Source organism: Mauremys mutica, chromosome 10 (genome assembly GCF_020497125.1).
Source record: "Mauremys mutica isolate MM-2020 ecotype Southern chromosome 10, ASM2049712v1, whole genome shotgun sequence".
Classification (NCBI taxonomy): Eukaryota; Metazoa; Chordata; order Testudines; family Geoemydidae; genus Mauremys; species Mauremys mutica.
This window is the reverse complement of record NC_059081.1, coordinates 45,564,104-45,577,477: the sequence shown is the minus strand read 5'-3', so window position 1 is coordinate 45,577,477 and position 13,374 is coordinate 45,564,104. Positions and strand designations below refer to the sequence as shown.

Below are 13,374 nucleotides of genomic sequence, written 5' to 3'. Positions count from 1 at the left end.
GCTTGTTTCAGTGCTTTAAAGTTTAAATGAAAGATGGCTTAGCAGAGACTCACAAAAAGACCAACATAAAACTCAGAAGGTGAAGGATAATGATGGGGCACCTTCCTTCCCCACCCCAAAAACCTGCCCAAACACGTACACATCACCTCTTGGAATGGTTACAATTAAACTGGAGTTTTACTGTTGAGTCTCGATAGGACCAAATTTTGGTCCTGAGACTATAGAAGCTTTACAGAATACTGGTCTACAGGTTCCATTTTCTGGTTGTTTACAAAATTTTAAAAGCTTAAATTAACCTTCACTTTATACTTACTTGTTAAGGCAAAATTTGGATTTTCCACTTCCATGCGCTGCATTTGGGCATTCAAAAACACTTTGATATCAATCCCTCTGGCAAACGATGATGAATTAAAAAATCTTGATGGGATTTTAGAAGCAATATCTGGTTCATCTCTTCCAAATCCAAGGTTATAGAGTACTTCTTCAGGATCTTCCTCATAAAGATCCAGTAATTCAGAAACACTAGACAAATGAAAAACAAGAGATTTTTCTACACAGTGGCTCTCTTTAGGACATGATCCCTTCAGTCTGGTTGCTATTTCAGCCCCCCAGTCCGTGCCCTACTGAAATTTTGTCTCCTGCAACACAGTGAGATGGGCCCAAGTCACAAGTTTTGGAGGCGTTTACACCTGGCATTTCTGTTCAAGCCATTAGAGAGATGAACCCAGTCAATGTTCAGATCCAAACTTTTTATATATTTATTTATAAACCCAAACCTTAACCCAAAGGTCTTGAAATCTGAAATGCTTCTAAAGTTCAGGCATTTCCAGAGTTCTGGCCCAATTGTCCTTATTTTCTGAGAGCCACAACTGGAAAAAAATGTCAAGTTCTTTCAAATAACCAAATTAATAATCCCTCTTTTGCTACTAATCACAATAATACATAAAAATCAAGCCAAGTCTGTCTATTTTAGGGATAGAAAAACTAACTATTGGCAGAAAAAGAATGATAAATCCCACTGAACTGTGCCATATCCTCCAATGTATAGTTCTTTTACCTTGAAACAGTCGCACTGCTTCTCCCAGAACCAGTGGAATTCATACTTCTCCCCTTCTGATGGAACTGATGTCTCCTCTCCTTCGCCAACATACCATTGCTGTCATACAAATGGACAATACTGACATGATGAACTGGTTCCTTGCAGTGATTCAAGTCTCAGTCATTAAGGAAAATTAAGTCTCCACTCTCAGAGAATTTCTTTTCCTGTTCAGTATTATCTGCTTTACATTAGCTAGGTCTCATTTTATAAATACACAGAAATAATTAATCCTTAGCCCCTTAATAAAAAAAGGTATATACACCCTGAGAATCCTAAAGCAAGGGATGCAAACTAATAAAACACTCCTGCAATCTCCTATAAAACAGTCCCATCTCCCTTCCCACTCTCACCCTCCTTTAAACCCACCCAGAAGTGTCAAAAGTATCCCTTACTTCAGTAGGCTTATGCTCTCCACTCCCTTACCTCCCCCACGGGACCGCCTCTTCACACTGGAACTGGCCATGGCTTGCTGCTTGTGTTACCTCACCTCTTAGATGCTGATTTCAACTCCCTAACCCCTGCTGCTCCCTGGTGCAAGGCACGGATTGCGGCCCATGAGCAGCACGAAGCAGGGGAAGCCTCCCAGACAGGCCTGGGAATTGGTTGTACTTCCAGATTTGGGGAAATGGAATGGGACTGGCTCCAACCAAGACTCCCACCCTGATTTCTCCTCCCCAGTTCCAGACTATCTCCTCCCTACATCCCCAGCAACTGGCGCTGCCTCGGCATTTTCCAGTGTCGTACTAAATGACTTTCCCTGAACGGCATCAGCATCACCACCCTTTTTGGGAATATAGATTTTTAACCATTAGACAATGGGAGTTTCACTTGCAAGCAACCTGGCAGAATAGTCACCTAGGAGCTAAGGGAACACGGAGCAGCTGGGTCCATTTATATAAGGGCTCTTACTGGACCTAACTGAGGTGAAGTAGCAAAAGGTCTTAGGCTATGTCTACAGTACCTCGGTAAGTAGACCTTACACTACACAACTCCAGCTACATGAATAACATAGCTGGAGTCGACGTACCTTAGGTCAAGTTACCCCGTGATGTCGACAGGAGAAACTCTCCCGTTGACTTACCTTGCTCTTCTCATCAGGGGTCTAGTACAGGGTCGACTGGAGAGCAATCTGCTGTCGATCTGGTGGGTCTTCACTAGACCCACTAAATCGACCGCCAGTGGATCGATCTCAGAGCGTCGATCCCGGCTGTAGCGTAGATGTAGCCTGAGTCTATTTGCGTAGCTGGGCTCTGACTGCACTTAGAACATCGCTTTGGGGGTAAGTAGGAGGCCATTCCCTAGAGGTTTTCTCCCAGTACAGTCACCTGCCCTCCTTACTCCCCCAAAAAGAGGCTTTTTCTAGCCAAGATTCCATCTCAAAGGCTGAAACAAGGAGCAGTTTTCCCCTGACACTGTCCAGAAATAGATTGACCATTTGAATGGCGGATGAGGGAACTGAAGTAAGCCACTTATCTCTTGCAGACGTGTTGCTTTGTGTTCAGAGATTTCCCCCTTTTACTTGAGACTCCAGATTAAATGCGACAGACGTAAAGGGACATATTTATGGAATATATTTGTGCGAATATTAAAGTCTTTTCCCTCCCATATTATTAGCGACATCTTCTTTGTAGGAGTAAACTCTTCTGCATGGAATGGTTCTAGTACTGGGACTGCCTAGTTTACCTCTACCTCATAGTTCAGATCATTTTATTTCAATATTCCCCTATAGCAAAACAAAAATGAGATACTTGCCATGTTTCCATTTTTGCATCACTTTGATGTAGATGATTAGCTGCAGGAAAATAAAGGAATAAATTGTACATAAAGCTCTTTGGCAAAACAGCACTTATAATTGATAAGAAATGGTAGCCAACAACATATGAAGCCAACAACATATGATTGTAGATGCCACTCCACCTCCCAGAGTCCATTCTTTTCACATAACAGTGTACAATCAGTATGTATACACATTTGTAATAATAGGTGTTAGTTGGTTCTGATCAAAAGTTTTTTGAAAAATATTTTTTCCGTTTTTTCTGCCTCCCACTTTCAGAAAATTTTGACATTTGAAATTTTTCAGCCCGTTCTAACAGCTTTGTCCTTTTCCATTTCAGTCATATGACCAGAGCTTGGATTGTTACTTAAAACAAAGGGGAAACATGTCTCTAAAAAGTCCTTTCTATGGCAGGCAGAATAACAAATGAAAAGTCTATTAAGAGGAATCTTTTTAATCCCACTTACTCTAATTCAGTAAGTGATATGGACTAAATTAATCACATCAAGTCAACTGTCAAATAAATTGCTTTCCTCCTTATTTTTAAAAGACGTCCAAAAAAAAATTATTTCCTCCCCCAAGGCCCAACTCTCCTTCTGTGGTGTTGATGGCAAGACTCCGATTGACTCCAATAAGAACAGGGTTGGGCTTTATACCAGATCAGATCAGATCTGACATTTCTCAAACACTTTTTAGAATTGCAAAAATTGTTGTCAACTTATTGTATGCCTCTTATCCTGCATGTATGCACAGGGTAGCTGGACAAGCAGAACCCAATCTGTGAAGTGCTGATCTGCCTCTGCATGTATGAAACTTGAGCATGTTTGGCAGCTCTCAGCACTGGACCCTCAATGCAGATCAGCTACTCAGCTGGGGATCTCTCTGGCAATTTAAAACAATCAAATCACCAAAAGGCTGTGCAGGCCACATTTTTTAGTCAAGAGGTTAAAAAAAAAAAAAAAGCCTGCTCTGAGGGGCCACCTCTCCTCCTCCTCCAAAAGAAAGAGAAGAAAAGAAGAACTAGTGGGAACAAGCAGAGAGAAGCAGAACAAACAGTAAAGCAACAGCTGGAGATACAAGGGGGAAAAGTGTCAAAACAGACAGAAAATCAAAACCGCCTTTCCATTTGTTTTATTATGTTTGGTGGTTGTTGGTTTAAACACTTATCTACTGGTTTCTATTTCAGGGTTTATTTAATTCTGTCTCCCATCTTTCACCCTGTCTTCTCTTTCCTTCCTCCTTAACTATCAGCTATTAGCTGAACACGTGAGGCCAAATTTGGCCGTCAGAAAACCCTCACATGCCACTCCCACTGGTTTCCCTGGAACTGGTGCACGTGTCTGACCTCCATAACTGGCCCATACAAAGAGAGCACAAGCATTAGCGCAGTCATTTTTCTCACTGCTTGCACTCCTTCCACCAGTACTTTGGACTGTTTCATTGCTGTTTGCACCAAAGCACATGAAGTAGCAGCAGACAGCTGCTCCCTTCATTACGCAGGTCCCTTCAAGGCTGGCTCTGCCCTGCAGGAAGGCCAGGTCACAACACATTGACAAAGAAATAAAGTTTTGATGAAAGAAAATAAATAAATAGGTTTGTTTTGGGTTTTTTGCAAATGTCTCATCTTCCCTCTTGCTTTCCAAACAGCTTTACCATCAGACTTTGACCAGATTAGAAATACTGACTTTTCAAAATAAATTCAAACTCTTGAATGTTACTTAAATAATAATTTAAAAAAATGCTTGCTTTAATAGTCAAATAACCCTGCCACACCCACCTTCCGCTCCCAGGGATAAGTCATCTTCAAAACTTCCTCCGTTTCTCACCAGCATGCCTGAAAATGTACATTTGGCAGTTCAACGCCTATATAGTGCTGTAATGTTTTCTTTCCTAAAAATATTGCATGAGCTTTTGTTTAAACAGAGTTAATGCTGTAGGATTTACTCAGAACATCTTTACAGATCCTTTATCATTTACACCCTGATAATGTACAGACAAAGCCTATGGTATTTTGAAGTTACTATTCACATCACAGAAAAGCTTGTTTTAAAAGAAGAGCTAAAAGAGTGAGAGGTCACTCTAAAGCTATTAGAGGGACCAGATGAAGAACAACTCCATGTCAACTTACAAGCTAATTAAGCATAACTACCTACCCCCTGGTACCATACCTAACGTAAGTACCTGCATTGGATGTTAAGTTACACTCCAGACATCTTACCACAGGGCTTCAGGGTTAATAAATTAGTCGAGTCATCCCCTTTCTTCCACTAGTATATACTGCGAGTTCTTTTTATATGCTCTGCAACTACCTGCAGATTCTTGTTGTACTTTGAACTTTCAAATTTTGTCCTGCTCAGACAGTAATTTTTTCAGGTGTGGCCATTTCAGTTAGAGCAAGCAAAGAAACATAGCACGAAAGCTGACCTAGTTCTAAGACGGTGCATTAACTAGCTTCCCCTTTCCCACACATGCACACGCGCACACACACACACACACACACACACAGCTTCTGCAGAGATTTTGCATTTATATAAAAGCTGAAGCACGGGAATAGTCTTTTTAAAGACTTCTTCAACTCTTGAGAAAAAAAAAATCTGACTCTTTTCCCCTCCCCTAAACTTCTTCCTCAACTTCACAGGAATACAAATATCTTAACAAGATCAAGATAGCCATAACATATGCATATGGGTAACATATATTGATTTTTAAATCATAAACTAGGAAAGTAGAAAAGTTCATAATAAAAGCAGCTATCCAAGAGCACAGCGCCTTTTCTTACCCTTCAATGTAGGATTGCTTTGCTCATCCAGGGAGGCTCCCAGAGGTGTTCTGAAACCACAGAAAAGGTTAATGCTAGTTTAAAACGTTGCTTCTTCATGTCCTTCCTTAAGAGCTATAACCAGCTTGTGATAACAGCAGTTGTGCCTCCTTCCTCCCCCAGAAAGCCTGCACAAATGCATAGGGACTGACAATAACTTACTAAACAATCCCCAACCCCTGAATAAACACTTGTGAAAAAAACAGGTCGATAAAACTGGCAGCACTCGCACCTATGAACGTTAACACAGGAATCAGGATTAAGGCAAAAGTTAAGAAGGCCACAGGCATTCTGTAGGTTGTCAAAGAAAATATTATGTGTTATATTGTGCCCACACTACCAACAAGAATGAATAGGGAGCGGTGGGAGTGGCACTACGCAGGAGTGAATTCATTTTAAACTCATTTACACTTTAAACGTTGACACCTGTTTTTCCTACACTGAAATCCTAAGGATAGGTGAGTAAGGGAATGAAAGACAGATAGACAGGAAGAGACACACACACACTCCTCACCCTTCTTCTCCCCCCCTACCCCAAATTGTAAGTTCTTTTGGTCAGTGGCTGTCTTTTTGTTCTGTGTTTCTATTAGGTGCAATACAATGGGGTCCTGGTCCAGGACTAGGACCGCCAGGCACTACTGTAATACAAAAAATAAGTAGTAGTAATAAACAATAATAATACAAAGTCTAATCAGAAACAAGAACAATCTGAGACCTAAAATATCTGTCAAGTCATTTGCTAGCTCGGATACGGGATCAAATTCTTTAGCTTTTGTTCTAGGACAGATGTAATCACGATTTCAAGGATGGAAAGAGGCTTGTTGAAGGGCCCAATCCTGCAGCCTTTGAAGTCAACAGCAAAACTCCCACAGACAGCAGGATTGGACCCTAATGGAGTTAGTATTACTCATCCTGCGTAAACTAATTCAGTGCATAAGCTCTTTAAACAGACCAAATATTAATACAGAGCTGCCACCAATGTAGACAAACGATGGTTAACAAGAACCTGCTATGTGAAATAAAGTAAAATATGATTAAAGAAGGGCAAATCAGATGACTTAAGTGTTTACATCATGAATACTTCATATATGGGCATGTGAAGGTTTTTCATTAGACAAGCAGAGAAAATTGCCCAAAGTTACTCTGAAATAAACAAAAACATGATACGGTATTTGTTCTGGTTCCAAAACTAAATTCTGGAATGAAAAGCGTGTATTTGTTTCCTAACACACCCTTTATTTTACAATGCAAATTGTTTCTCTGGAACAGTTTACTGTTGCTGCACGTTGCCCTTTGATATGGAATAAGCCACAAACCTTTGACAATGACTCTTCAGAAATAACTTGTTACAGTGACATGCCAATTAAAATAGTGACAGTATGAGTGATATTTACTCAGCTAGGTGACAGAACAAGCCTTTAGAAACTCAAATCTTCTGAAATTTTGGGTCTCTCATGGGAGTAAATAGGGCTTTAAGTGACTAGGTTTTTTATTAAATCTATTCAAGTTACAGCAAGTCTTATGATCTGAATTAACAACCATGCCTATTGTTTATATCCTGGTTTTAATGGCTAAATTTCTATTCTCCCTCTCCTTCCTTGGAGGCCACTTCAGCATGTCTTACTTTTTAGCTAGACAAAGTTGCTGGCAGCAACTTCCTCAATTGATGCCAGTATTGCGCATGCACTGGCTGGCAGAGAATGGTAAAAAGCAAGCAGCAAAACTGGCATTCTCCCTCAAAAATTAAGCCTGTCACCTCTGCAGCCTGTTAACAGCTACTAGAAAGAAACTTTGGCAAGCAATCTGTCTGCATCCCTGCTTGAATCTGTACACACACACTTTATAGTCCATTCCATTGAAAAATTGTACATTTAAAAAGAGAAGAGCATAAGAACAATGGAAGCCCTTTGAACAACAGCAAAGCAACTGGGATTTTTTTTATAGGAATATTTTCAGCAGGATGGCTCATAAATCAGCTGATTCAGGTTTGCTTTCAAGTGCATTATGTTGCTAAACAGGAGATTTTAGAGATCTTTCAATATATCCTCATACTCAAGAAAAGGCACATTGTACACTGAGGATGGATAAAATACTGCTACGGCAGACTCTGAAGAAGCTGCCTGCTTTCACAGCCCTAAGTGAAGTAGCACGAGTGTGGAGCAGATGCAACACAGGGCAAGGACAAACGGAAAACCAAAGACAATCTGGAATGCAGAGCTTCATAAAAGTCTTGATTTGCACTGGAATCAAGGAACCAACATGACTTAGATCCCTCAGAGAGATGACAAGACATCTCCCAAACATTCTAGGTGCAGTCAAGAAGAGTGGAGGGAGGGGGAATTCTCTGGGATCTTCTACTCAACACCTCCCCTCAAACATTTACCCCTCTCATTACACCCACAGTGCCCATCGCTGTAGGCTCTGTGTACTGATCAGGTAGATTAGATACACATGGTTGTGCCCATAGTGGACTTCACTGAGAATTCTGCTTCTCACCTTCCCCAAGTTGTAGAAAATTTCTGTTGGGTTTGTTTGACCCGGTGTTTTATTTTAGGAAAACTTTAACAATTAATGAAGATCTTGCATTGTGTTTTAGAAGCAGTTAAAACTTTGGCTGTTAAAAATCATAGTTTGGCAGCCGAAGTGCAATTAAATAGTGTGTCCATTCTGCCTCAAAAACTCAAAACAAAAAAAATATCTTCTCGGTCAGATTTCAAATCCTCCTCTTTCCTGAATATTCTACATGAGAAAGTTCCTAAACACTTTCCAACAGGGTAAGCTATGTTGTTGTTATTATAGAAGACATTTTGGCCAAACAAAACACTCAAATTCAAAAAATAAAAACCATCCTTGAGTTCAAATGGAGGATTTCCTCCTTTCTGTTTCAATGTAAGATGGGTACACAGCTGATTTTTTATGTTTATCTTAAACAGCCTTAGTAAATGCACTAAACTCTTTTAAATCATTTCAAAACACTGGCAAAATTGAGATAAATGAAGGAAGACCTTCCTACAGGGATGACAATTCCATGAAATGGAGCAGAAGTGGGATGTTTCTTAGGCCTCGATGAATATTGCCACAATGTGATGAGTGCTTTTCTAACCCAATAGCTGTACAAAGGTAATATACATACACATACACACACACATATACACACACACACACACACACACATATATATATATATATAAATAGTGGAGCCTGGTGTGATGTGGAGAGACTTCTGCATAGCCATGAACTACTGTACAACAGATGAGAAATTTCAATGGTTACAGTCCCAAACTGCTAATGCATACCACAGAAATAGCCATCTAGTAAGTCCATTTTCCTTACAACGACAACATTGTGGATAGTCTTTTGAAACAAAAATCTTACAAGCAGAGCTCATTACCAAGAATATTGATGCTACTTCACTTGAACTAATACCACTGCAAAACCTTTCAGACTGGCCAATCAAATTTGATCCTACATTTTCTAAAATGTCATATAAACCTAAAAACAATAGAAATGTATTAATTCATTCCTATGGGGAAAGTATTTTTGCTGTTTTTACACACCAAACAATAAGGCATTTTGCTAACTCCTGAGAGCCAGGACATGTAATTGACTAGAAACAAATGAAATCAGTCTATTTTTGTTGTACACACTTGGAGAAGTCCAGATTATGCAACAGGATAGTGAAAAGCGCGTTAGATTGTTACAAGAAATTCAGTTACAATCCAGGAAGAAAGTACCTGTAATGTAGGTGTTATTCTTAACAACACAATGTAAAATATGTTCAAGATTTTGGATATTGTCTTTAACCAGCAATGTGGACAGAAAAAGAGGAAAACCACCAGGGATCATCGAGGCAGGGCCGGCTCTAGGTTTTTTGCCGCCCCAAGCAAAAAAAAATTTGGCTGCCCCCTTACCCCCGCACACTCCTGCTGCCCCAGCTCCACCTGGAGCCAGACACGCTGGTCTGAGCAGCACAGTAAGGGGGCCAGGGGGTTGGAGAAGGGGAATGGGATCCTGTGGGGCAGTTAAGGGACAGGGAGAAGGGGGGGTTGGATGGGTTGGGGGGGCCTGTCAGGGGGCAGCAGTGTGGAGAGGGGTCGGGGTAGTCAAGGGACAGGGAGAAGGGGGGGTTGGGTGGGTCGGGGGTTCTGGGGGGGTTTACAGGGAGCTGAGGTGTGGATGGGGTTGGGGCAGTCAGGGGGTGGGATCCTAGGGGGGCAGTTAGGGTGGGGGGGTCTCAGGAGGGGGCAGTCAGGGACAAGGAGAAGGGGGGCTTAGATAGGGGTGGGGTCCCGGGGGGCAGTTAGGGGCAGGGGTCCCAGGAGGGGGCGATCAGGGGACAAGGAGCAGGGGGGGTTGGATGGGTTGAGGGTTCTGTGGGGGGAGGGAGTGGATAGGGGGCGGGTCTACCCCCGCCCCTGGAGTGTCCTCTTTTTTGAATGTTAAAATATGGTATCCCTACCCTTCACAGTGCCACCCCGTTCTAGCAGGGAGCTCTCCATTCACAGCAAACTGCAGCATGAGGTCTCAGCTACCTCATTCCCTCCCCATCCCTTTCCTGTTGATAGCTGCCAAGGGAATGCTGGGAAATGTAGTTATTTCCCTGCTCCAGGGCTGGCTCTATAGGCAGGAAGCTAACCAAGGAACTATAGTTCCTAGCGCCCCCTCTTGTTCTCAGCCCCCAGGCTGGATCTCTGCTGCCCCTGCAAATGTGCCGCCCCAAGCACCTGCTTGCTTTGCTGGTGCCTAGAGCCAGCCCTGCATTGAGGGCTAGAAGAACTAGCCCAACCCGTTCCCTTTGATTATACATGCACACATGCAGAGAGAGAGTAGCAGACACCTTGTCAAAAGGTAAATTAGATTATTCTCTCTCACCACCTATAATAGACAAAAATATGCATTTACACACAAATTTAACTGTGTACTACCTACAGTCTTGAGCAGGGCTTTGGAGCTGTGCTCTGGCTCTGCTCCAGCTCCAGGCAAAAACCTGCAGCTCCACTGCTCTGGAGCTGCTCCACACTCCAGCTCCAGGCTCCGCTCCAAAGCCCTGGTCTTGAGAATATAATCCTGTGAGGAGCTGAGCACTTATCCAAAGTGCTGAGAATTCCCGGCTCCCACAGACATTACTGGTAGTTGTTGGCACTCGGCACATCACAGAATCAGACCCTAATTGCCTACTGGTCTGATCCTGCTCCAATGAAGTCAGTGGGAGTTTTTCCATCTCAGGGAACCACTGATATTAACAAATCACTTGAGCTTTGCAAAAGCCAGCCACAAGAACAAAGTGTGCAACATTTTTATGTAATACATGAAAACTAAAGGAACAGTGTCAAAGTAGGATTTGCCAACTCTATACTAAAAAATTAAATTTGCCTCTGTTGTAAAGTACAGAACTGGTCAGCAACAACAATTACAAACAGTACATTTACACTTGTACAGGATCTTTTATGCAAGGATCACAGAGGGCTTTACAAACATCCGTTAACTAAACCTTGCAACATCCCTGTTAATCAACTTCTTTGTGCCTTGCTTTCCTCAGCTGTAAAATAAGGAAAACACCAATTTATGTGGCTTGCTCAAGGTCACGCAGTCAGTCAGTAGCAATGAACAAAAGCCAGGAATTCTGGCTCCCAATACTCTGATCTAATCAACAGACACTACTGCTTCATAAGTCTTCTATCCCGCATAATGAAAATAATAATTAATAATAAAATCTAATATTATATAGGTTTGTGACTTTAGTTATTAAGTATGCATATTGTCATTATGTGGATATATGTATAATTCCTTTAAACCTGTACCGAGAAGCTAAGAAAGGAAAAGATTCTAGACAGAAACTCTGTGAATAGAGACAGACTAGCTTTTGGAAGAATCTCTCCCCCCGCATTCTAGTAAAGCTTCTAGTTTAGCACTAGACCTGTGTAAAGAAAAGGAACATACTGATTTGGTAGCCACTATTTACCAAGATTTGCTGAAATTCTATTTCTTACAAGACCCACAAGTCATTAGGTCATAGAAAAGTTAAGGCAACTTGTCTCATTTTGGCAGTCTGAAAAAAAATAGTCACTGACAATGGACCACAATTTGTCAGAAGGGAATTCCAAGTTTTGGGGATACAGTATGTCACCAGCCCTCTCTGCCCACAAGGGAACAGGTCACCTAGACTGCACAGAGACTTCTACAACAAAGACACCATATTAGCTCTACTGAGCTATACGGGAACACACTCAGCAGTCTCTAGAGTAAGCCCAGCTGAGTTGCTCACTGGGTCAACGGATCAGACTAGCACTGCCAACCTTTAAAGTAAATTTTCACCATAAACTGCTATGTCTAAAGGATGACAGTGAAAGATAAATATAGGAGGTCCTGAACAATCTTTAACTATTGGGATGCCACCCAAAGCTCACCTAACCTTAAACTAGGACAACTATCCCTGATAAAACTGAAAGAAGAAAAAGATTGGACAAGATCAGCTATTGTCACTGGCTACAGCTGAACCCCAAAATACTATATGGTGGAGACTGAAGAAAAAGCTTTTTCTAAATCCAATTGAACTGTTTTGTGACAATCGCAACAATGGTATTCATTCCACAGTCTTAGTGAAGGTACATAATTAGGGCCCTACCAAATTCACTGTTGATTTTGGTCAATTTCAGTCATAGAATTTTAAAAACTGTAAATTTCACTGTGTTGTAACCTTGGGTGCCCCAATCCAAAAGGGAGTCATGGGGGAGAGGGTCACAAGGCTATTGTAGAGGAGTTGCAATATCGCCACCCTTACTTCTGCGCTGTTGCTGGTGGCAGCATTGCCTTCAGAGCTGGGCAGCCGGACATGAGCATCTGCTGGCCAGGCACCCAGCTCTGAGGGCAGCACCGCCACCAGTAGCAGCGTAAAAATGATGGTGGCATGGTATGTGGTTACGGGGGCCGGTGGTCGCCCCCCTACACACACAGCCAGCCCAAGGTCTGTTTAACCCCTGAGCACCAGGGCGGGACAAGGCTGGGGGCACCATGGCCAAGGGCTCCTACTGTATGCCAGGTTCCAGCTTGTCCTCACCAGGCTGGTGAGGGATGGGACTTCCTCTTCCCCTGCAGGGGCCGCTCCCAGCGCCTAGTCAGAGTCACCTCCAGGAACTTCCCCCAGTTTCAGGAAGCTCTGTGGCTGCAGGCTTGGAACCCAGCTCTAAAGACAGTGCTACTAACAGCAGCAGCGCAGAAATAAGGGTGTCATGGCAGGATATTGCTACCATTACTTCTGTGCTGCTGCTGGTTCAGGTGCTGCTTTCAAGCTGGGTGGCTGGCCAGCATCGACCACTCTCCAGCCACCCAGCTCTGAAGCCACCACAGAAGTAAAGGTGGCAATACCACAACTCCCCTACAATAGCCTTGCAACTGCTCCACAACCTTTGTTTGGGTTGGAACCCCCAGTTTGAGAAACACTAGTCTCCCACATGAAATCTGTATAGTATAGGGTAAAAGTATACAAAGGACCAGATTTCACAGTGGGAGACCAGATTTCACGGTCCATGATGCCTTTTTCATGGCATGAATTTGATAGGGTCCTAGAGATAATCCTTTAGGGAAATCCAAGCTTAAGGGACAGGAATCTATTTGAGATTAGATACATCGTGTCAGTCAGTAAAACAAAGAAAAAGGATCCTCAGGGTCAGAAGGTGACTGTAT

The 13,374-nt window shown here is 42.4% G+C and overlaps 1 protein-coding gene across 4 annotated transcripts in view; it reads right to left on the bottom strand.

Annotated features, from left to right (window-relative positions):
- Positions 1 to 13,374, bottom strand: part of ITPRID2 (ITPR interacting domain containing 2) — a 59,930-nt gene that overhangs the window by 44,552 nt on the left and 2,004 nt on the right. For all 4 annotated transcript variants that reach the window (XM_045032437.1, XM_045032438.1, XM_045032439.1 and 1 more), the window contains exons 4-8: positions 5,653 to 5,702; positions 4,651 to 4,707; positions 2,852 to 2,891; positions 1,058 to 1,156; positions 314 to 522 (exon numbers count right to left, since the gene is read on the bottom strand). In XM_045032437.1, coding sequence (XP_044888372.1) covers positions 314 to 522; positions 1,058 to 1,156; positions 2,852 to 2,891; positions 4,651 to 4,707; positions 5,653 to 5,702 — 455 coding nt within the window. The remainder of the gene's footprint in view (positions 1 to 313; positions 523 to 1,057; positions 1,157 to 2,851; positions 2,892 to 4,650; positions 4,708 to 5,652; positions 5,703 to 13,374) is intronic.